This window comes from Dermacentor variabilis, chromosome 8 (genome assembly GCF_050947875.1).
Source record: "Dermacentor variabilis isolate Ectoservices chromosome 8, ASM5094787v1, whole genome shotgun sequence".
NCBI classification, from domain to species: Eukaryota; Metazoa; Arthropoda; class Arachnida; order Ixodida; family Ixodidae; genus Dermacentor; species Dermacentor variabilis.
The window spans coordinates 79,185,571-79,209,990 of record NC_134575.1 but is presented as its reverse complement, the minus strand read 5'-3'; the positions used below and the strand labels follow the sequence as shown (position 1 = coordinate 79,209,990).

General features: G+C 46.0%; 1 protein-coding gene across 2 annotated transcripts in view; it reads right to left on the bottom strand.

Annotated features, from left to right (window-relative positions):
- Helz (Helicase with zinc finger) overlaps positions 1-24,420 on the bottom strand; it is a 91,421-nt gene that overhangs the window by 46,798 nt on the left and 20,203 nt on the right. For both annotated transcript variants that reach the window (XM_075702434.1, XM_075702433.1), the window contains 4 exons: positions 20,297-20,508; positions 19,894-20,058; positions 13,939-14,170; positions 8,853-8,963 (listed from right to left, as the gene is read on the bottom strand). In XM_075702434.1, the coding sequence (XP_075558549.1) occupies positions 8,853-8,963; positions 13,939-14,170; positions 19,894-20,058; positions 20,297-20,508 (720 nt within the window). The remainder of the gene's footprint in view (positions 1-8,852; positions 8,964-13,938; positions 14,171-19,893; positions 20,059-20,296; positions 20,509-24,420) is intronic.

Genomic DNA, 24,420 nt, shown 5'->3' with positions numbered 1-24,420 from the left:
ACTGTACCTGTTTTTTTGGCCAGACTGAGTGTTACTGCCTATATTCTTCGTTTTTTCGATTATACGACTCCTGGATTATACGACGGTGTTGCGTGGTCCCCTCAAAGTCGTATGATCAGGTATGATGTCAACTGCTCCTGGCGTCATCTGCTATATTCATTAGTGTGTACATGCCTGTGTACGGCATTGGTTACTTGCCATTGCTGTTCCGTTGTCGCGGCACACTCATAAATGATTTGTCGGCCCTTTTCCGACAATGAACTGCAGCATTTGTCCTTCATCCTTTGTCTCTGCGCTGTAATACCAATATACCCGCGTAATGAGAGCACTTTTTTCCCCAATAAAGCGAAGCAAAGTTGGAGGTGCGTTTATTATGCAAGGTAAATTTTACAGAGACATTTCTGAAACAGCAAAACTGAAAAGTAAGAAGGCAATGATAAAAAATGACATGCATAAAATAACTAATTTATGTCGTGAAAATACATGTGTACCATTTGCAAACTGTGCGAACTCATCATCGAAACCCCCAGACCTGCCGTTCAGGTCACTGGCCGCTTCATCTACATTGTGGTTCCACCATAGAATAAAGCGCCAATGCGTAATCAGCCACGTGGAGTCGGTGTGGCCTAAGCCAATCGTGCACGCGGCAAAACTGAACGTACGCTCTGAACAGCGATCTCCGATCGCACCTCAGCTCGTCCTCGGAGCTGCTTCCGGTTGTCTGCTGTGATCGTAAGCATCATGTTGAAGCGCGCACCTGTTTTGTCAAGCTTGCTGTATGTGTCTCTTTCTTCGACCATCCTGCTCATAGGCATGTCAAAGTTTATCTGTCCGATCAGTATCTCCGTTTCGTGAGAAGATAAACTCTATGTCCCGCAGCAGGCGTATAACTCGACTTAAGGCCCATCACACACCTCGAAACCCAAAGCAGGCAGAAAAGCGAGCCACAGACACACGAACTATACACTGAGCCCAAATATCGCCACTAAGCCGATCAAGTGGCGGCCGCCCCTTATTCACTTAGACTATCCCGTGTGCCGCGCCCAGCCGTGCATCCCACGTGCGTGCTCTCATATTATGTCAGTGTAAAATATGTAAACTGTGTGTGTTGCAGAGAGTCAGTTGCATTTTTTTCTTTATAGCAAAGCTGTGGATGCATTCATTATGAGAGGGAAAAAAAATTCTGATTTTTTGCAACTAATTTGCGGGTGCGTTCATCGCGCGAGTAAATATGGTATTGTGTTTGCCTGTCCACAGCATGCTCTGTGCTCGGTCACCCGCTCCGTTGGCCACAAAGAGAAGAAAGTTTTGTCCAAGTTGCACAGCAACAAAATTGGAATGTCTGCGGCGTACATAAAGCATATCACGAGACACGTTTGATGCCATTCTCAGAAAACAAGGTGGTCACTGCAATGCGTTAATGCATGCACTGCTTTAGCAGCATTGACCCAAAATGCTGTATGGAATGTCTGATAGATGGGTGGACAAAATTAGTCGTCAAAACAGCTATGTAGTATTGTGATGATGATGTGTGGAGTTTTATGGCGCAAGGGCCAGGTGTGGCCAAAGAGCGCCATGTCTGTGGTAATGAGTTTGCGGTGTAATTATGATTGCTATGAAGTTGGTGTGAGGTGGCTGTAAAGAGGCCTTAAAATATACGCGCTAAAGTGCGTAAAATCTGTATGATAAAATTATGGCGATGACGTATGACTTGTTCTATGAAAATTTAGATGCATATAAAAAGAATGATACGATAAGTAAAATATATCACGATTATAAGAAATGCCAGAGCACTACTGCCTCCTTGGAGCCCTTGAAACACAAGGGTCTGGAGGCATGTGCTATACCGTACAACTATCCCAGCGGCGTCCTCTAAAGAGAGGAAGCGCTAGGAATGCATGGGGCTAATAACATGTAGGACCACATCTCTCAGAAAACCTAGGACTGTGTCTGTGTTAAAAAGCGGTTCTGGACCGAGGAACATTACTGGATGGAGAGGGATGTGCTGTCTGTAAGCTAAGGAAAAATGTTTCGTTCTTTCAGATTCGGCTTCGCGACATTCCAGAAGGACGTGGAGCACGGTCAGCCTCTCCCCGCATCTACCACAGGTTGGAGGCTCACTTCCGGTTAGTAGAAAATTATGGGTGCCAAACGTGTGTCCTATTCTGAGCCGACAGAATAGGACATCTGTTCGGCGCGATTTTGTAGTAGAGGGCCAGAATCCTAACTGTGGTTTTATCAGGTGGAGCTTATTATTCGTTTCCGCGTCCCACATGCGTTGCCAGTGGTCCCGCAATCTCCTTCGCAAGAAAGGCCTCAGATCTGTGACAGGCACCGCAGCGGTAGGGTTAACAGTTTGCGATGCGATTGACGTGGCCATCTCGTCCGCCAGAACGTTACCCTCAATGCTCCTGTGGCCAGGCACCCAGCATATAATGATACGCTGGTTAGATATGTACGCTTTACACAAGACGGTGTAGAGTTCACTAAGTACAGGATTTTTGTGTGTATAGACTGACATCAAGGCCTTCACGACGCTTAGGGAGTCTGTATAGATCGCTGCTTTTGAAAGTTTTGATCTTCTTATATGTTTCACGGCAGAGAGTAATGCGTAGGCCTCGGCCGTAAAGATGCTTGTTTCGGGATGCAGTACGTCGGATTGCGAGAAGGATGGGCCGACTGCTGCATAGGATACCCCGGCATTTGACTTCGAAGCGTCTGTGTAGAAATCTGCACAGGAGTGCTTGTGCTGTAGTTCTAGGAAATGCATTCTGATTTCAGCCTCAGGAGCGTGCTTTGTAACTTTTATAAAGGATATGTCACATTGTATCACCTGCCACTCCCAGGGAGGTAAGAGCTTGATTGTGTGCATTAGGCGATGCTCGAGGAGTGGGACATGCATTTCATTGCTAAGCTCCTTCACACGCAGCGAAAAAGGCTGTCTTATGGAGGGATGGTTGCTGAAAAGTGTAGCGCACGTCATATCGGTAACGGTATCAAAACATGGATGTTCAGGATTAGAGCGTACTTTAAGGAAATATATAAAGCTGTTGTATGATCTCTGTAGGTGGAGAGACCATTCATTCGATTCGGCATATAAGCTTTCAATTGGGCTTGTTCTGAAAGCGCCCGTGGCTAAACGGATGCCTAGATGGTGAACCGGGTCTAGCATCTTTAGCGCGCTTGGGGCGGCAGAGTTATATACCACGGCACTATAATCTAATCGTGACCGGATGAGGCTCTTATACAGATTCATTAGGCACTTCCTGTCACTACCCCACGTAGTCTGGGATAGAAGTTTCATTAGGTTCATTGTTTTCAGACACTTTTCTTTGAGTTGTTTAATGTGTGGGACGAAAGTGAGTCTATTGTCGAGTATAATACCTAGAAATTTGTGCTCTTTGTTTACAGGAATCTGTTGTCCACACATTTGTAAGCAAGGATCCGGAACTAGGCCTCTCTTCCTTGTAAACAGCACACAAGAACTTTTTTGAGGATTGATTTTAAAACCATTTTTCTCTGCCCACCCTGACACCTTGTTCAAGCCATGCTGTACCTGTCTCTCGCATACTGCGAGGTTACAGGATTTGAAGCCTATTTGAATGTCGTCCACATAGACGGAATACAAGATGGCTGGTGGTAAGGACGCACGAAGCGTTGTCATTTTAACAATAAAAAGTGTGCAACTGAGCACGCCTCCCTGGGGTACACCAGTTTCTTGTGTAAAAGGACGTGACAGCACATTGCCGACTTTCACCCGGAAGGTACGACTGGACAAGTAGCTTTTTATTACGTTTAGCATTTTACCATGAATGCCCATTTCTGACAAATCTCTCAAGATTCCGTAGCGCCAGGTCGTATCGTACGCCTTCTCCATATCGAGGAATATCGATACGAAGAACTGTTTGTGTACAAGCGCGTCACGAATATGTCCTTCAATACGTACAAGATGGTCGGTTGTGCAGCGCCCTTCTCGGAAGCCACACTGAAAGGGATCAAGCATTTTGTTTTGTTCAAGAAAATGGATGAGTCGCCGATTTATCATTTTTTCAAATACCTTACACATGCAGCTTGTGAGGGCTATCGGGCGGTAACTTGCCACTGAAGAAGGGTCTTTCCCTTCTTTCAAAACAGGGACCACAATGGCTTCTTTCCATGCCGTTGGAAGGTACCCTGCGTCCCAGATAGTGTTGAAAAGTGTAAGTAGTGTTACTTGCGTGTCATTGTGTAAGTTTTTGAGCATTTCATACATGATTCTATCGGATCCCGGTGCAGAGCTCTTGCATGCGCTCAAGGCAGCTTTCAACTCAGCAGCACTAAAAGGGCAATTGTACGGTTCATTCTGTCGGCATTTATTGACGAGTGGCTTGCATTCTTCTATTTGTTTATATTTTAGGAAGGATTGCGAATAATGTTTTGAGCTTGATACACTCTCAAAGTGCTCCCCAAGTGAGTCGGCCTGATCTTTCAGTGTACCGCCCTGTGTATTTACTAGAGGGAGTGAATAAGTTTGTCGTCCTTTTATCCTGTTAACCCTGTTCCAGACTTTCCCCTCCTCAGTATAAGAGTTGATACCCGATAAAAACTTCTGCCAGCTCTCTCTTCTGGCCTGTCGGCGCGTTCTCCTTCCTTCAGATTTTGCTTTTTTAAAGTTAATAAGATTCTCCGCAGTGGGAGAGGTGCGTAGCAACCCCCACGCTTTGTTTTGTTTCTTACGGGCGGTCCTACACTCGTCGTTCCACCACGGGACGCGCCGTTTGCATGCGAAACCACTTACTCCAGATATGCATTTAGACGCGGCACCTATAATGAAGGCTGTAAAATACTGAACGGCAGCATCAATTTCTAAAGAGGACATGTCATCCCATGAGATCCTGGTGAGAGTTCGGAATTTCTCCCAGTCGGCTGTATCGATTTTCCACCTGGGAGCGTGTGGTAGACATTCGTGTTCTTTATATGTTCTTAGAAGTATAGGGAAGTGGTCGCTTCCGTAAGGATTGTCGTTTACTTCCCATTCAAGTTCAGACAGTAGTGACGGAGAGACTAGGCTAAGATCTATTGAAGAAAATGTTTTGTTTGCGAGAGAATAGTATGTCGCTTCCTTCTTATTCAGAAGACAAGCACCAGAAGAGAAAAGGAACTGTTCAACGAGACGACCTCGCGCGTCTGTACGAGAGTCGCCCCACAGGCAGCTGTGCGCATTGAAATCGCCAAGAACAACATAAGGTTCTGGCAATTCGTCTATAAATGACTGGAATTCATGTTTGTTTAATTTGTAGTGTGGGGGTACGTAAAGCGAGCTAATGGTGATGAGTTTGTTTAGGAGGACAGCTCGGACTGCCACTGCTTCAAGAGGCGTTTGGAGCTGTAAATGTTGACACGCAATGCTTTTGTGGATAAATATAGCTACACCTCCCGATGATGCGATAGCATCATCGCGATCTTTGCGAAAAGTTATATACTGTCGGAGAAAGTTTGTGTGTTTTGATTTTAGGTGTGTTTCCTGTAAACACAGCACTTTTGGATTGTGTTTGTGTATGAGCTCTTGTACGTCATCAAGATTTCTAAGGAGACCTCTGACGTTCCATTGTATGATTTGTGTATCCATATTTAATGTAAATTAGTGCTGTGTCTACGGAAACGGAAAGATGCCTTAGATTACAGAGCCCTTTCGAGGCCCTGTAATAGGTGTTTTGTTCTTTTTGAAGCGTTCGAGCGATTCTCGACGCTCCTTAGGCGCCTGGTGCGCCTTGAGGATAGGTGTGGTGTCCATTGCCTCTTGTGAGGCGCCGGACACGTGCTCTTGCGAGCGGGAAGTTTTCAGAGGGAGTCCCGCCTTGGAGGGCAAGACCCCTGCGCCCACCAGCCCGGAGGTCGATGGGGCTCCCAGAGGGATTTGGCTGCGCTGGCCGTTGCCAGCGCTGGAAGGGGCCTCGGAGGCTGGGGCAGCCTCGGCTGCGTCCACCTTCGGGGTCGATGGCCCCGTCTGCTGGGTAGACGGAGCAGCGCTAGCTGCAACCGCCGCGGGGGCAGATGGCGTAACTGCCGACTCACTGCCTGTGGGTCGGGCAGCCGCTGGAGGCCGTTGTGGCGCTGCCCCCTTACGCGCCACATCGGCAAAGCTACTCTTTGACAGGTATGACACCCGCCTACGTGCCTCCTTGAAAGGTATGTTTTCTTTGACTTTGATTGTCACAATCTCTTTTTCTCTTTTCCAGGACGGGCAGGCGCGCGAGTATGCGGCGTGCTCGCCATCACAGTTGACACAGTGTGGAGTCTTCTGGCATGTTTCAGAGGAATGTTCAGTGTCACTACACTTGGCACATGTCAGCCGGCCTCGACAGTTCTGTGAACTGTGGCCGAACCTTTGGCACTTAAAACATCTGAGGGGATTGGGCACGTACGGCCTAACACGAAGTTTGATGTAACCGGCCTCGATGGACTCGGGGAGGACACTTGAGCTAAAAGTGAGTATCAGGTGTTTTGTTTGGATTTCTTTTCCATCTCGCCTAATCTTGATTCTTTTGACATTTATGACATTTTGTTCGCTGAAGCCCTCCAAGAGTTCAGCCTCAGTGAGCTCCAGCAAATCATCGTCCGAGACAACGCCTCGGCTGGTATTCATCGTGCGGTGCGGGGTTACTACTACATGGGTCTCTCCAAATGATACTAGTTTAGGCAGTTTCTCAAATTGTTTCTGATCGCGGAGCTCCAAGAGGAGGTCACCGCTGGCCATCCTCGACGCCTTATAACCTGGACCAAAAACTTCGGTAAGGGTCTTAGATACCAGGAACGGGGAGATCGTTCGGACTTGTTTCTCTGGTTTTTCTGTGTGGATCACATGAAAACGAGGAAAATTGTGGACTTGGCGTCCAAAAAACTGAAATACTTCTTCGGTGCGCCCTCGTTTCTGAGGGCGATCAAGTAGTTTAGGGAAAGCATGTTCCATAAGTAATGTTGGCTTTTCGGCCGCGATGCCGGCCACCCACCATGGAGCCCTACAAGGGGACGTGACAGAAGTTCCTGCAAGGGAAACCCTGCCAACGCCAGCCGTACATCGCTGCTATAACCAAATACAGCATAACCAAGGCTGGCTAGCTACACAAGGTTAACCCTTGCCGCCGGGAAACTAGGAAGTGAGGAGAAGTGATGAGAAGACAGGAAAGATGCAAAAGGAGGAGAGAGAAAGACGAAGATTGGAGAGGAGGACAGGAAAAAGCGACTGCCGATTTCCCCCGGGTGGGTCAGTCCGGGGGTGCCGTCTATGTGAAGCCGAGGCCGAAGAGGTGTGTTGCCTCCGCCGGGGGGCCTTAAAGGTCCAAACACCCAGCTTCGGCTCAACCTCCAGGATCCCCTTTTCCCCAGACACGGCTATGCCGCGCACGGCTACACGCGGGAGGGTCCAACCCTCGTGTGCTCGGGTCCGTGGTGTCGCAACACACCAAACGCCTGCTTACGCAGACGCCCCTGCGGGGTATGTAGTGTTGTGCTGCTGTGCTGACTTTCGAAAGGCAACTTTCATTAAGCTTAATTATTTCCATCATGACAGCGCTCGCCCCTGCAAGTTAGTCAGCTCAGCCTAACTCTTTCTTTCTCTTTGCTCCTGCCATGGATAGCAAGCACATTTTCAAGGTCGAGGTTCGTCCAGCAATGAGAATGGGTGCCATAAGAAAGGTGACAACCTTTGCTTAAATCACCGTTTTCAATATGCTTCGTTCTGTAAGTGTGTCACACGTATTTAAATGGGCGTTGAACTACCCCTCGGGCTTGGTGAAATGACATAGTCCGTGGGTGGCATACGCAGCTGTGAACATATCAGCCAAGTTTTGCTGTCGTACAGGGTACGTAGAGCTTGCAAGCGGATTGCGAAGTCACCTTCCTCTCAAACTCGCTCTTTTCAACAGAAGCCTGCCTCCAATACTCTTTTAAGGAAGCAGGCTTACGCTGTATTTCATATTAAACCGGATTCCCATACGTGACGGCTATTGGTAGCTGCTGTCAGTTACATAGCGCAGATACTGCGGCCGCCGCAGGGTGCCGCCACGAGTCCACTGGCTAAGCACACTGGGGCACCATATCTTGAAAGCCGTCTGCGATGCAGACAAAGTGTGCGGAGTGCTGGTAGCTTAGTATGCGCTGTCCGGCACAAAGGTCAATTTGCTCGCTGCTGCCGTGCTTATCTTGCTTAATTTGCTATCTCAATCGATGCTTCGCCTTTCGGGTGAAGCTGCGACATTTTTTGTTTGTTTATTACTTTGAATGATCGTTACTCATATTTTCCAATAAAGTTGCTAGACATTGCTTCGAAGGTTTAAGAAGCGAGACGTTTTGGATATTACGGACTTCGGATAAAACGAACGTTTTAGGTCGGATTATCAGGGTCTGTTGTAACGAGAGTCGACTGTATTCCTAATGCTGTCATTTATACAACTAAAACTAGAAAAACGCACAGACAGTAATTGGAGAGCACCGTGCTATGCAAGACGCAGTCAGAGTGCCAGAAAATGCATGCAAATGAAGCTATTATCTAGCCGGAGCGTAGCAGACAGCAAAGGCGGGTGGCCCGACTGACATCGCCCGAGCGCCATTCGCAGCACCGTCGTTGGTTACGCACGAGACTAATAGAGCCAGTGACGGGTGCCACAAAGCTGTCGAAATAATCGAGCATGTCCGAATTATCGGTATTCAAAGTAACGATCGGCAACTGTATAAGCGCACTAGCGTCCCCGCCAAGTTGCTGTATGCGTGCATTGGTCTGAGCGGAACAGTAAGGTTTAAAATAATGGTGCAATTTCTTCTTTTTTCTTTTTTTGCCCCACACTGCGGGCAAGTTTGTCTTAGAGTATCCCTACCTCTGCTTCAAAGCTGGTGTCGGGCTTCAGCATGAACTCGCTGACGCACTCCTTCGTCAGCCTAATGTAGACGCGGTCCTTCCTGGCCAGCTGGATCGGGAGCTCATGCACCTGCGTCACAAATAAATTGCAATCACTGCAGCATGCCTGAGTGCATAGATGCACAAATCACTGATTCATCACTTCTGCGCGGGGGTCTCAAATTCTAAAAGTAGCACCAAAATCCTTGAAAGTCGTGACACAGCCCATGATGTAGCCAGCCCAGATTGTACTGATCATCTTAAGAAAATTGCTTTAAAGGACAAGGAAGCCAAGAAAGTCACCCAGCTGGCAACCAACGATCCCCATAATACCCACGCTGTGTGCTAGTCAATGCAGCCGTGAGAGGCTGCAATTATTAACACAAGAGAGAACGTACTGAATTGAAGCTCAGTACTGGAGCCAAACTTGACATAGCTTAGGTGTTAGTGCTGTTATGGTGAAAACCATGACAGCTTACACAAGGTGCTATGCTACATTGAAACCCCGATTACAGTGAAACCTCCTTAAACCGTAGTTGGCCGGAGCTCGGAAAAAGTATGTACTAAAAGGTAGTACTGCTTAACCGAAACAGCATGAAAGGTAGTACTGCTAAATCGAAATAGCACGAGATCACCTGTCAAAAACGCCACTGCGAGGAATCTGCCATGCGAGTGTTTGCCGAGAAGAGGGGGCTAGCTGAAAAGCTGGCTTACAGCTTCAGTAAGTTTGAGGCCGCTGTCGTCGCTGCTAGGCCGCCGCGGCATCAAACGAAAATAACACTTTTGGAGCGCACTCTTCGAGTTCCGTTTTTGACAGGTAAGTGGGCGATCTCATGCTATTTCGGTTAGGCAGTACTACCGTTTAGTACGTACTTTTTCCGAGCTCCGGTCAACTACGGTTTAACGAGGTTTCACTGTATAGCTTTTTTAATGTCTAAAATGTTGGGATTAGCACTGCGTCCATTCTACTTGTTCAATTATCGCCATTCCTTTTCTTCCCTGAATGCAGGCAAGTCAGAGAGTGCACAAAAACTATGATATAATGTCTTAGGACACTGAAATATCTTGAAATCCTATAGCAATCACCAACAAGAATTCGCATTTGTAAAGCTGCATGTAAATTTACAATTTCATAACTTTGGCTAAAGTAGAGATACAAACATACCAGTGCTTACTTGCACTATTTGAACATCCAGGAACATACCTGCTTAGTTTTAGCTATCCTGTTGCAGTACATTTTTTGCAAGTCACATGCCAAGTTTTTAACACAGGAAAAATTGTAACAACTTTTTTTTATTGACTTTAGAAAAAACTTAATTCCATATTTGTAAGCAGCACAGAAAATTAGACGTGTCCTGAAGGTTTCATGTTTCAACAGCATTGCATGAATACAAAACCAACCAATCATGAGGCTGGTGTTCCGTTTAAGCAGCAGTTTCGTTTAAGGGGTGACGCTTGAAAGTGAAAACTTGAAAGTGACTTTCTGGATGTGTTTTTTCTTCAAGTGTCTTTGCCTTATGAAAGGTTCGATAAAGTTTTCGTGAATCGATTTCAGTAAATTTGGTGTTCTTGTGCTCAGCAATATCTGGGCAACATGCTAGAGCCTAAATGTTTTCCAAATGTTCAATAGACAAAAGAGGTAGTGGCAGTAAAACTTCAAATGCAATTTTCTCAACTTTCTTTTTTTTTGCCAAGTGCCTTTGCCTTACGGAAGTTTTGGTAATGCTTGCGTCAACTGATTTCAGTGAACTAGGTGTCATATTTTTTTGGTGCTATCACAGCTACATCCTAAAGCAAATTACTGCCACATTGTTTTTTCTTCCCAACTTTGGTATTTATTTCTGATAATCACAATTACTTCACTGGTATTTGCTTAGCTTTAGGATGTGCAGTGGGCCTTTGGAAATTTCTGTACATTCCTAAAAACACTGTATTTTAATGAAAAATTACTACAAAGACCCGTAAGAAACGACCTAATTAGGACTATTGTATTCGGTCATATCTTTTCTTCCAAGTGAGATATTTGACATCTAAATGCATATTTGAAATCAGCATTCTACATATATCTGCACACAAAATTTAAGCAACATATGTTGCAAAAGAAAAAAAGTTTTGATGACCCTCATTCCCCCTTAAGCTGCTGTCTGCTTACTATGAACTTCGGGGCATAACGAACAGACGCCACTTAACGCTCAGGTTCGTTATAAGCGGGCTCGACTGTAACTAGGTAAAATGAACACACAGGGTACAATGAATCGTCTCCGAAACCAGAAATCCAGAAAAAACCAGAAGGCATATCGCTTTTCACCGGGTTCTGCACTCGTTTAATGCAGAAGTTCAAAGTTTCTGCGTCGAATACGCTGTCGAGCAACACTGGTCCTTCTTGCCGCTGCACAGAAGATAGCCATACACAAGCAGCACTTCTTTATCTTATCGCACCTCCATCTCGCTATGGCGTGTAGCTGATGAAGCTAGGCGGCTAGGTGCACCCTCCGAATTAACAATCTCAGAGGCCATGTGTAGCTATGCCATGTTACACTTTAACAATAATGCTCACCCACGCACGGTGTGCCAAAAAATCAGCACCTCCCCTCCACTCTCTCACTGCAGTGCACTGCACTGCAGTTTGCGCGAAGCCGGGAAAAGCCGGCCAAGCCAAGCTGGCACAGTGAAACAGTGGAACCGCAACAGTTGCGGGGCTACGTGAGAACAGCAGATCGGATAGTTTCGCTTTCACAGGCCGAATGCTTCCACGTATACGGCCGCCAGTGTTTCTGGCGCGAGCAAGAGTTTAAGATCGCCAGACAGCCTCTAGAGCCTATGAAGGAGTATGTTTACCTAGATCAATTAATCACAGGGAACCCTGATCATGAGAAGGAAATTCCTAGAAGAATAAAAGTGGGTTGGATCCATACGGCAGACATTGTCAGATCCTGACTGGAAGCTTATCATTATCATTGAAAAGGAAGGTATACAATCGGAGTATTTTACCAGTGATGACATGTGGGGCAGAGACTTGGAGACCGACAAAGAAGCTTGAGAACAAGTTAAGGACAGTGCAAACAGCGATGGAACGAAGATTGCTATGCATAACGTTAAGAGACAGAAAGAGAGCGGTTTGGATCAGAGAACAAACGGGTATAAACAATATTCTAATTGACATCAAGAGAAAAAAATGAAGCTGGGCAGGTCATGTAATGCGCTGGTTAAATAACTGTTGGACCATTAGGGTTACAGAATGGGCACCAAGAGAAGGGAAGCACAGTCAAAGACGGCAGAAAACTAGGAGGAGCAATGAAATTAGGAAATTCGCGGGCGCTAGTTGGAATCAGTTGGCACAGGACAGGGGTAATTGGAGACTGCAGGGAGAGGCCTTCATCCTGCAATGGGAACAGGCTGATGATGATGATGCTGAAGTTGATCTTTTTGTTTTGAGCTTTTCTTTAGGTAAAAAAAAGTATCAACCTAAGCCTCCTCAACCTTTACAGGACGACATGGAGCTCCTTTTCGGGCGGCCAAGTTGATGAGATGGCACGAGCAACCAACCCTTATCACACCTGGTTGAGCCTGTCTCATTACAGTAGAAACACTGTTTTTCTTGCTGATCATGACATGGGCATTGTCTGAAGACATAGCCAACAGGTTTCCAACAGCAAATTACGAGACTTCATCTCATTCAGAACCAGATTCTCAATCTTGTGACTCATTGCTTCCCCTTGGATTGTCCCGAGGCAAAGAAGGCAGCTTTCGACTCTACTCATTTCTTTAACGAAATATGTCGCAACAATAGAGTAAAGGTGCGTATCCCTATCGTTACTGCCATCCACAGCGATAGAAAACACTCGCTGTTTTAGGGCATCGAGCTAAGGAGTCTCCACGGTGGCGGCCATTTCCTAAATAATTGATGTCCTCTTTGTTCGTGCACAGACATAGCGTTTCACTTCTTCACACTTGGGGAACGTCTTCCGGAAAAGCGGTCCGGCATGATCAGCGACACTCAGGGGGATGGTGTGGTCAACTAAAAACGCCCGTGAAGAGGCATTCTGCACGAATCACACCGAGGTCGTTGTCACTGCGTACAAAACTTGCTAGCCTTGGCTGGCTGCCCGCGGCTCGCACATTTCCCTGATGTTTTCTCGAAGCGATGTGGACCTTGATGTGAGACTTGCCGCCATGCAAAACTCTCAAATCACAGGCACACGTGGTGCAAAATCCGAACTTCTCCCCGTTCTTCGATGGCACGAAGCACGGAAATGCTGCCGTGTAGGATTGCAAAAACACTTGGAAGTACTGTCGGGGCTTCAAGACCAATATTTCACGGCGAAGCCACACTGCGTCCGACGCGGCAGCTAGTCACACAAAAGGCAAGGCCAACGCTGCAGTGACTGAAGCTGACTGAAGTCCAAACCTGTGCGCCTATGCAAACAAAGGCAACAGCATGGCAACAGGTTTGCGGAGGCGCTAGAGGTGCTATCGGCACTATCGAGATTTGGATATGGATTCGTGACCCCCCTAGTAGACGGCAGAAATCACTACAACCTTGCAGCTGCTGATGATGATACGACACAACTGTATTGCCCTCTCGTGGCGGCTTAAGGTACCAGGGTGTAGTTTTACTACATTTGCACATTGTCCTTTTTTTTATCACAAATAAAATGTTTTCCGTTAAATTTCAAGCAAGATTCATAAAATAGTAAGACTGCTTGAAATTCATACATTTTACGGAAAATTTTGAAGAGTTGGCAGGTATGCATTCCCATGCCAGAGCACCAATTCAGGACGCTTCCAAAGTTTGCAATATTGTCAAATTCACCCACGTTGGCATTTTGAGCCAAACAAAGGAAGAGCATCCACCCTGTGAGCCAATCCATGCGGACCAAATGGTGAATTTGGCGTGGCAGAATTTGAAATGTCCAGATTAGCACCTTCGCATAAAGTGCTCTATCGGCAGTTCACTAGTGCCAAGTTCTTAATGCTTCCGGGCTACAGCCTACAGCCAAGCTGACAGCCAAGAACCACAAAGTCTCGAAGCAATGCAGCAATACCGCTAGCACAGCATGGCTCACCCTAGGCTTCGCTGGCTTTCTCTCTTCCATGTCGATTGCCTTAACAGGGGCTAGCCAGACCAGCTGGCAGTTCTGCAGAACCAGACGGCCAGCGGCGGTGTCCTCAGTGATGTCTGCATCGAGGCGCAGGCAAGCGAACAGCTCACCACCTTGGGCATAGTATGCTTCAGTCGAGCTGGCTGACGACGTCTGCAGATTGTCCGTGACATCGAGGGACACCCGTATGTTGTACCTGCAAAAGAGCGGTATTGAAGGAACACCACAGCCAACACCAACAGCTACAGCCATGAGAAAATAGAACTGTTCCTCATGAAAGTTCTGGCCACCTTACCAAGGAATAGTAAGCTTGACACAGTCAGTGGACTAAATGAATGGGCCCTGTACAAAGCAGTTCGGATTCAATACTCGAAGTGACCAAGAAATATACCCCCCCCCCAAACACAACTGAATATTCAAATACAGCAGAACCTCGCACATATGTTTTGGAAGAAAACACTAGAAAAAAACATACTAACCAGGAAAACGTCCTGTTCGAAGTAACTAAAGAATTTGAGACTCAACTACTGTATTTACTCGCATAATGATCGCACTCGCGTAATGATCGCACCCCTGAATTTTGTCGTCAAAATTCGATTTTTTTTATTTCCCATGTAATGATCGCACCCTGAACTTGCCGCAGCGATATGTTCTGTGCCAAGTCTAGCTAATAATGATCGCGCTATTTGTCGAATGCTATGTGAACGACTCTTCAAGACAAACCAAGCGGTCTGCATGCACCAAACATTCTTAAGCAGATGCCCCATTTCATTCCTTTCATCACTTTTCGCACTTCCATGACAAAACTAAAAAGCTACAATGAAACTTGCCTTTATTATGTGTAGGCTTTATAATGGTTGTGGTCCACAACAACAACAAAAAAGGCGCCTTCCGATTCTTCTCGTCAGCACTCGTGGGCACGCAACAAATTGTGAGCGGCAACGATAGTAGCCACCAACGATAGTAGCCGCGTTTACACTGATACGTTAAAAGTGTATCAGCTCGCGCAGTCGACAATGTCGACCATTCTGAAAACCACGAGCGTTGCCACGATCATGAAGGCTAGACGCAGTGATCATGCCAATCAATGAAAAAGGTGGGCTTTGTGCACCAGGGTGAAACCCCCCATGCATGAAACCAACACGGTAGCAGCCGCTGACGTTGGCAAACTCTGGGAGCACATCGCTATTGGCGACAAAATAGGCGGTGCTACAATGGAGGAGTTTCTGAGTGCAGATAGTGCTGCCTCATTCAGCGAAGAATCTCTGATGGAGCGATCACTGTCGCGACACAGACGGTGGCGTGGTGCGACAACAGCAGCAGCAGTGACGATGAGATTGACAGTGGCACGCCTTTGACACCAAGCAGCGGGCGAGTACTGCGGTGAAGCTGCTGTGGTGGGCAGTTATATACGTAATGTGCTCGATTGTGCTCGCCTGGTGCATTTTCTTGTTCACATGGGATCTAGCGGCTAAAAAATGTATCATACGATCGAAGTTTGGCAACATACTGAACATTGGTGCCGAAAAATCATGTTTTCAGAGAATCTATAAACCAGTAAAAAATGAGTATAACTCTATTGGGTCAATTTTTGTGTTCTCGATTGCAAACATTGGCGCTAGAAAAATGCACCTAACGGGAACGTATGAACGAAGTTCTACTGTAAATAAACAGATGAACGCCACAATAACAAAATCGACGAGGAAAGCGAAAAATTTCGCTTTCGTGTGAATTTCATTGTTGCACATGAAATAGCACAAATAGGAAATGCTTTGCAAAACAAAACCTTACAGTAAAAATTCTGCTAACCTACTTTGGAAAGCCTTGCTTGAGGCTATAGCATTGCACTGTCGACAGCTCAAAGTGCGCCCCTTGCGTCGGTCTACGATGGAGGCTTTGCGATGGCATGGTGGTTCTTGGTCGATTGCTTTCGGAGATACAATCACTTTTACGACATTTCACATAACTCGGCACCAGACAAGGAGCAGCAGCTTTCCATGTGCGCAACAGCGCACTGTTGCACGCAGACACCGACCCATCCGGTGACGAGTGTGAACGTGATCGTATCTCGTATCGCTGAAAGTGATCGACCAAGGATACGGCTTCACGCAAATCTACATCTGGTGATGCTACATCCGCATGCAATGCTTGTTGAGTTGTACCCAAACCAGTGTTTCTGAAGCAATGCTTGTTGAGTTGTACCCAAACCAGTGTTTCTGAAGCAACGCTTGTTGAGTTGTACCCAGACCAGCGTTTCTGAAGCACTGCTTGTTGAGTTGTACCCAAACCAGTGTTTCTGAAGCAATGCTTGTTGAGTTGTACCCAAACCAGTGTTTCTGAAGCAATGCTTGTTGAGTTGTACCCAAACCAGTGTTTCTGAAGCAACGCTTGTTGAGTTGTACCCAAACCAGTGTTTCTGAAGCAGCACTTGTTGAGTTGTACCCAAACCAGTGTTTCTGAAGCAGCGCTTGTTGAGTTGTACCCAAACCAGTGTTTCTGAAGCAGCGCTTGTTGAGTTGTACTCAAACCAGTGTTTCTGAAGCAATGCTTGTTGAGTTGTACCCAAACTAGTGTTTCTGAAGCAATGCTTGTTGTGTTGTACCCAAACCAGTGTTTCTGAAGTTGTTGAGTACAACTCAACAAGCAACGCTTGTTGAGTTGTACCCAAACCAGTGTTCCTGAAGCAATGCTTGTTGAGTTGTACCCAAACCAGTGTTTCTGAAGCAATGCTTGTTGAGTTGTACCCAAACCAGTGTTTCTGAAGCAGCGCTTGTTGAGTTGTACCCAAACCAGTGTTTCTGAAGCAATGCTTGTTGAGTTGTACCCAAACCAGTGTTTCTGAAGCAACACTTGTTGAGTTGTACCCAGACCAGTGTTTCTGAAGCAATGGTTGTTGAGTTGTACCCAAACCAGTGTTTCTGAAGCAATGCTTGTTGAGTTGTACTCAAACCAGCGTTCCTGAAGCAATGCTTGTTGAGTTGTACTCAAACCAGTGTTTCTGAAGCAATGCTTGTTGAGTTTTACCCAAACCAGTGTTTCTGAAGCAATGCTTGTTGAGTTGTACCCAAACCAGTGTTTCTGAAGCAGCACTTGTTGAGTTGTACCCAAACCAGTGTTTCTGAAGCAGTGCTTGTTGAGTTGTACCCAAACCAGTGTTTCTGAAGCAGCGCTTGTTGAGTTGTACTCAAACCAGTGTTTCTGAAGCAATGCTTGTTGAGTTGTACCAAAACCAGTGTTTCTGATGCAATGCTTGTTGAGTTGTACCAAAACCAGTGTTTCTGAAGCAACGCTTGAGTTGTGCCCAAACCAGTGTTTCTGAAGCAACGCTTGTTGAGTTGTACCCAAACCAGCGTTTCTGAAGCAGCGCTTGTTGAGTTGTACCCAAACCAGTGTTTCTGAAGCAGCGCTTGTTGAGTTGTACCCAAACCAGTGTTTCTGAAGCAATGCTTGTTGAGTTGTACCCAAACCAGTGTTTCTGAAGCAGCACTTGTTGAGTTGTACCCAAACCAGTGTTTCTGAAGCAGTGCTTGTTGAGTTTTACCCAAACCAGTGTTTCTGAAGCAGCGCTTGTTGAGTTGTACTCAAACCAGTGTTTCTGAAGCAATGCTTGTTGAGTTGTACCAAAACCAGTGTTTCTGATGCAACGCTTGTTGAGTTGTACCAAAACCAGTGTTTCTGAAGCAACGCTTGAGTTGTGCCCAAACCAGTGTTTCTGAAGCAACGCTTGTTGAGTTGTACCCAAACCAGCGTTTCTGAAGCAGCGCTTGTTGAGTTGTACCCAAACCAGTGTTTCTGAAGCAGCGCTTGTTGAGTTGTACCCAAACCAGTGTTTCTGAAGCAGTGCTTGTTGAGTTGTACCCAAACCAGTGTTTCTGAAGCAATGCTTGTTGAGTTGTACCCAAACCAGTGTTTCTGAAGCAACACTTGTTGAGTTGTACCCAAACCAGTGTTTCTGAAGCACTGCTTGTTGAGTTGTACCCAAACCAGTGTTTCTGAAGCAAGGGATGCATGCTCACTGCCAGATGCGCGGCAGCCCCTGCTGAAGCCACCACCTCAAGCGCCACAAACAAGTCCACGTCAATGGGATGTGGATTTTTTTTTTGTTTTTGGTGCCCCTTTCTCACCTAGCAGCAGATTATGCACTGCGCTAGGTACGAAAAAACAGTCATCACCTGTCGGTAGAGACATGCGGCCGAGCCACTTGAAACGGACAATCAACAAACAAGAAGGCAATTACAATGGGTTTTGGAACACGCGATCACTCCCGGCGCTTGGTTGTTTCTGTTAACAGAAATGGCAGCACAATTTTAAGTGCACTGTGGCAGCATTTTATGCAAGGAGCCTGCTAGCCTTGCTCGGGTAGGTAGCATGCAGGGTAATGTTCTACCAAATTTTGCCGATGCGGGATTGCAGTCAGCATCATTTCATTGTGGAGAGAACCAAAATGCACAGAATCCTATGGTAGTTTGCTGGGGATACGAAATATTTCATTTTCAGATTTCCTTATCGTGGACTTCGACTGTATCCAATTCTCAAATCAAATACCTTCAGTTTGAAACAGGAGTATTTTTAGACTTATTTGAAATTTCAGATACAGTAAAAGCTCGTTAATTCACACCTCCTTAATTTGAATTTTCCAAGTAATTCAACCTAAGTGGTGCAGTCCAGCCATGCTCTATAGAGTGCCATGTTTTGAAAAGTTCATTAATTCAAACACTAATCCAGTTGACCATAAATAATTCAAACTGCGCACCACTGTAGCCAGCTTGCAGTCTCTGCTGTTAAGTGACAGATGGTGCAACATACCCATCACTATCATCATTGCATGTTCTTACAGGGCAGTCCTTCCATTTATTCACAAATGCTCTGGCGCATCATCATGGACAGTGGAATACGCATCGTGTTCCGTGGCAACGCCAAGATCGACCACTCCGTCGCCAGTGCAATCGCAATGGTTAAGCCTGCAAGTGCGGAAGCTGCGCCAATGCTTTATTTTGTTTCGTGTCTGGTGGGAAGCGTTTATCGCAAACCGACACTGCTCGCATGCTGCTATGTCGTCGTGTGGCAAGTACGGTGCCAAAACGTTGAAGGAGAAATTGAAAATTCTGTGCAGTGGGTGCAGGGAAGCTGAGCAAGAACGAAATAGCCAAGCACGAAATACCAAGAAGCATGCTGTAAACATACATCCGGAGCAAGAAGACGATTGGGGATGCCTACGCAGCTGAAACTTAAGCTAAGGACCGAAAAAGGCTTCGTACAGTTAAGCACCTGGATTAAAGTTGGAAAATTTAAACACGGAGAAGGGCCCAAGGATCAAGTGAGATTTAGAAGTACTGACGGCTGGGCGTGTTGGCAATCCATACTCAAGGAAGAATGGCTCAAACGAACAGGGATGAGAGAAAACAGACTGACAATCACACCTGGCTTTTCTTCAGTTTCGAAGGAGAACACGATGCTTTCTGGCTCATTCAAGCTCTGGACGATAAAGCGACAGCAATCGCTTTCAGAGAGAAAAAGCAAAAAGCCATCACAGACTTTCTTTTGCAAATAAAAGTAGTTCCCAGAGGTACTCCCACTTTCTTCTTTTTTTTGTCATCATATGAATCACTTTAATTGGTTCGATTTCGATTAATTCAAAATTGTTGTGTCCTTGCAAATTTAAAATTAATCAGCTTTTACTGTATTCCCACAGCCCTGCCATTAACTTGTTATGCAAATTACAAACAAATTGTTAGCCCTACAGGGACCAAACTTCCGTGACAGCATAATCATGAGTGATTATTGGCTAGCAAGATTTCAAAGCAGTTCTAGCATGCATCACCTAAAGAGGGTGCAGCAAACTGCAGTGGCAGTGCCACCATCGGGCCTGCCGGCGTTACCCATGCTACCTTTCACACTGGGCAATTGTGTCCAACTCACTGGGCAATGATGTCTGCCCGTGCCATCTCCTCAACGTAGAGCAGTTCGTGCATCCGGGCCCTGTAGTTCTCACGGGTCAGCTCTTCTCCAATGACGGCTTGCGTCAGCAGGAACGTGTCCACATCCGGAGCCGGATACATGTCATACAGGCTCTGTACCTTGGCACTGCAACAACAAAGACAACTTCTCGCACATGCGCACGCAGGCCACCAAGTTTCCAGACGTCGGCAAACGTGCATTCACCACAGTTGCAAACTGGCAAAACTGTGAACACTGCTCCCGTATCTAACCCGAAACCCTGAAATGTTTTGTTTGTTCTTACTTCGTGAGCAGTTCAATTACCAATTCATCCAGCCACACATTTTGACTGAAATCTTTTCGCTCCAACGAGGGGCCCACATACCTCCTGCGTTCTGTGAAGGGCACCAGGTCAATAGCGGTGGCATTCCAGCGCCCCATACCCGTCAGGATGAGACGGCGGCTGCGCTCAATGGAACCCATCATGTCTGGTGCCACCATGTCAACGCTGAAGTTCCGTATCAGCACGGGGTAGCCGCCAAAGTCAAAGGCCAAGGTTTGCACGAACGTGGCATACATGGACGACTGGAAGCCAACCTAGAGGACAATGAGGACAGGCAGGAGGACTGAGAAGAGACACCAATGCAGACAAAGCCACAGTCAGCTTAGGTGTGGATCCCAATTAGACTAGAACTAGGAATCGGATGCCATTTGTATATAATTTTCTGCACATCCAACTTCTTTTTCAAATGACATCGAAAAAGATGTTTGCTAATTATATTCTTCGGTTCATATGATTCTGACCAAATGTCCCGGCCGGCACCCATACTGTGGGCCATTTCTATGGGCCAATACTTAACGTATTTATTCGCATAATGAATGCGGCCCCAACTTTTCGAATCAAGGAAGTGTGTTTTCTTTTTTTTCTCGCATAATGATTGACACCCTGAACTTGCTGCCGTGAAGTAGGAGACACACGGTACAGACCGGCATATGATAAGGCGTCCGACAGGTGCAATTGTGTCCGACACAGTGTCAGAGGGCGAATCGCCCAGTGTCTCCTACTTTTACTGCGATAGCAATTATATGGACACTTTAGGCACATTTTTTCCGTCATTGTCGCCAAGCGTCGCATGGTGTAGGTGCGAGGGAAGCCGATGATCATGGCTCGATCTTGCGTGCCGTCTTTCGCCGCGCAAAAGTCCCTGGAGGGGTTGTACTCTGGCAGCAACTGCCTATTGCACAATGGTGCCCAAGGGGCGCTGACAATCGTGGCTCAGTCTCCCGTCTACAAATGAGGAAAGCGGGAAGGAAACACTCAGTCTTCCGTCACACGCATGGCACCGAAGGGGAGGGGAGGAGGCAGCAAGGAGGCAACAACTGCACGTTGTGCAACCAAGGTGCACCTTATCTTCAAAGCGGTTTGCGTCGGGGGCTGAGTCGACAGCGGCTCACACCTTTGTGCGTGCTGCATTCTCGCCGCTCAGTTTGCGTTGAAGCGAATGTTTGCAACTTTATACGGCCAGTAAAACCACTATCCTTACTTTGTGTACCCGTCTACACATTCGCTATCGCACTCAATGGTTCACATTTCGGGCGAAACTGACTTTCTTAGAGGCGGTTGCAGAAAAAGAAAGCATCACTCATAATTTTACCCCACATAATGGACACAGCCTCCAATTTTGCTCATATTTTTCGGGAAAAAACCTGCATTCATTATGCGAGTACATATGGCATGCAATTTTGATCCTGAAATAAACCAAACCTTTTTTTTATTTGTTTTTGCTAGCCACACATTATAACTTCAGGAGGAAATTAAATGTAAGCATAAAGGCCAGTTTCATACATACAACAAAAGCGAGTTAGAGAATGTGTTGCCCAAGATCCGTCTTTCATAGTCTTCAGGTTGCTTAACCTCACGCCTCTAAGTACACATTTGTGGACTGTCTTAATCGACTGGTCGAAACAATTGTGCCTCACCCAAATGGCGACCCTAATCGTAACCCCAATGGCTGCAGCCTCTGTCTTAGTGGCACTAGGGAAGAGTGAATGCGCTGACATAACTTTTGCTGAAAATGGCTATTTCTGGCCCTAGGAAAGTTTTCAAGCGGAGTGAGAGCTCACAATGAATCATAATGATAAGTTTCTAATGTGCATTTTTTCTTTAAGAATTGGACCAAAAATTGCCTGCGTGGGGCAATCAGATACGAAACCACATCTGCAATTTTACAACAGCCTACCATTCATTGTCATCAACAGAACAAGTTCTCATGTGGGACGACAAAGACGACATGCAACTTTCATTCAGTCTTTCATTACAAAGGCTTGTTAAAAAAAAAAATATTTTTCCATGTTATAATAGCGACAACAGAGTTGCATAACGCACTTCCGGCGTTACCCAGAATGACACGCATCGCAGGATGAATTAGCAAAGTGGTTAGTCTAGGTAAGGGCGGCCAACCCATTTGCGATTGTTGTGAAGCAGTTCAATAAATGTGGAATATCAAACTCGCAATGCACCCTACTGAAGATGACATCTTGCCGTCCATCACCAGTAATAAGTGCCGTCTGAGTATGGCAACTGAATTTCATTGTTACAAAATGAGACAACGCAGATAGGTAATGCGTCACAGGACGGAACTTTACAGTCAAAATTCCGTTAGCCTACTTTGGCAAGCTCGCTCAAGGATATAAAAGTGCAGTGCCCATAGTAAAAAGTGCGCCGCATGCGCTGATCCACAACAGCAGCCCTGTCGTGGAGCACAATTCTTTGTCAAGTGCTATCTGAGATATGATCCCTTTTGCAAAATTTTGCGTAACTCGGCAGAGGAACCAGAGCAACAGTACTCCAGGCAAGCAACCACATTTCTCCAGCGAATGCTGTTGCCCGTAGATGCCAACGCATCCTGTGCCGAGCGCTAAAGTTATCGTACCTCATACATCTGAAGGCAATCGGTCGAGATTACGGCCTCTTCGTGCAAATCTAAGTCCAGTGCCAAATTCATATGCGAAGCCTGTCAAGTGGCACCAAAACCAGCATTCTTGAAGCAAGAGATGCATATTCCCGGACAATCGCTCAATCACGGCCCGATGCGTGGCACTCCATGCTGCAACCGCCACCTCAAGTGCCATAAACAATTCAGCGTCGGTGGGACATGGATTTCCTTGCTTTTGCTGCATTTTTCTCACTGAGGCACACTTTAACCACTGCACTAGGGGTGCAAAAACCGTCGTCACATGTCGGTAGCAACATGTGTGCCACTTCAAATGGGCAATCGGCAAACAACTTGGTGGCCATGACGTGTTTCAGGGCATGCAATTGCTGGCGGCGCTTGGTTGTTTTTGTAAACAAAAATGGCAGCGCCCATGCAAGTGTAATGTGGTGGTATTTTTAGCAATTTTAGTGCGAATAAATCGCATTTGAGCACATTTTGGAGACTGCTAGCCTTGCACTAGTAGGTAATATACGGGGTTACATTCGGGGCAAATTTCGCTGATGTGGGATTGTAGTACTGCGACATTTCCTTGTCAAGAGGTACAAAATGCATTGAATCCTATGGGCGTTCGCCGGGGTACAAAAATACTTCGTTGTCGCGAGAATTCCATTGTCAAGGGGTTTCGCTATTGCGGGCTGAAGATTGTACTGCCAAATGAAGGTGTGGCGTGTACAAGCTACTTTATGCCTCTTTTCTAATTTGGCCCGCCAGATTATTCCGGCAGCATGTTTTCTCTTTATTCACGTCACCTAGTCCATACAGAGGCAAACTTCACACTTGCAGACAGATTTCAACACATGTTGAACCCATCTTTGTTGAGCTTGTGGGGACAAGTGACTCATGTTCCCTGACATTCAGCTTTCCCTCATGGCACACACAGTGACAAAAGCCAGTGCTGTAGTCACAGAGCTACGATGAGAGAGCCCATGTGGTCCATTGCTAGCACCATATGACAGCATCGATAATTTGTAGGGGTGCGCAAATATTCGAATGTCGCTGAATCAAACTAAACAGCAAACATATGAATAATTCAGTTTGCGAATCAATTATCTACTGCTCAGTTTTTTTAATATCGAACATATTCAGTGCAGAGATCTGCGTAATGCCACATGCCGCTTGTGCCACAGAGCCTCTCGTGCTTGATGCTGCTTAAGGGGAGACGTGGGTTCCAAAACCAATTTTGTTAATTTTAGTGTAAACTGGATTATATTTAACGGTATTGTTCAGTTTTTTCTGCTGATTGCAAATATCTAATTAGATTTTGTATATCTTCATTAGAACAAATGATGCAATGTTTTTAACAGAAATTCAATCAATTTCTTACGGGACTTTTCAAAAACTTAAATTTGTCAAAAGCAAAAACAAAGTATACGGCCAGAACATCAGAGAGTAGCTCTAGCTGGTGATGCTATTTTTATTGTTCTCAGTGCACTTATAATGCAAAAAAAAAACAGATGTAAACATAATTTCAATATTTTTGCTAATTTTCATTTGTATTTAGTGGCAATTAAAA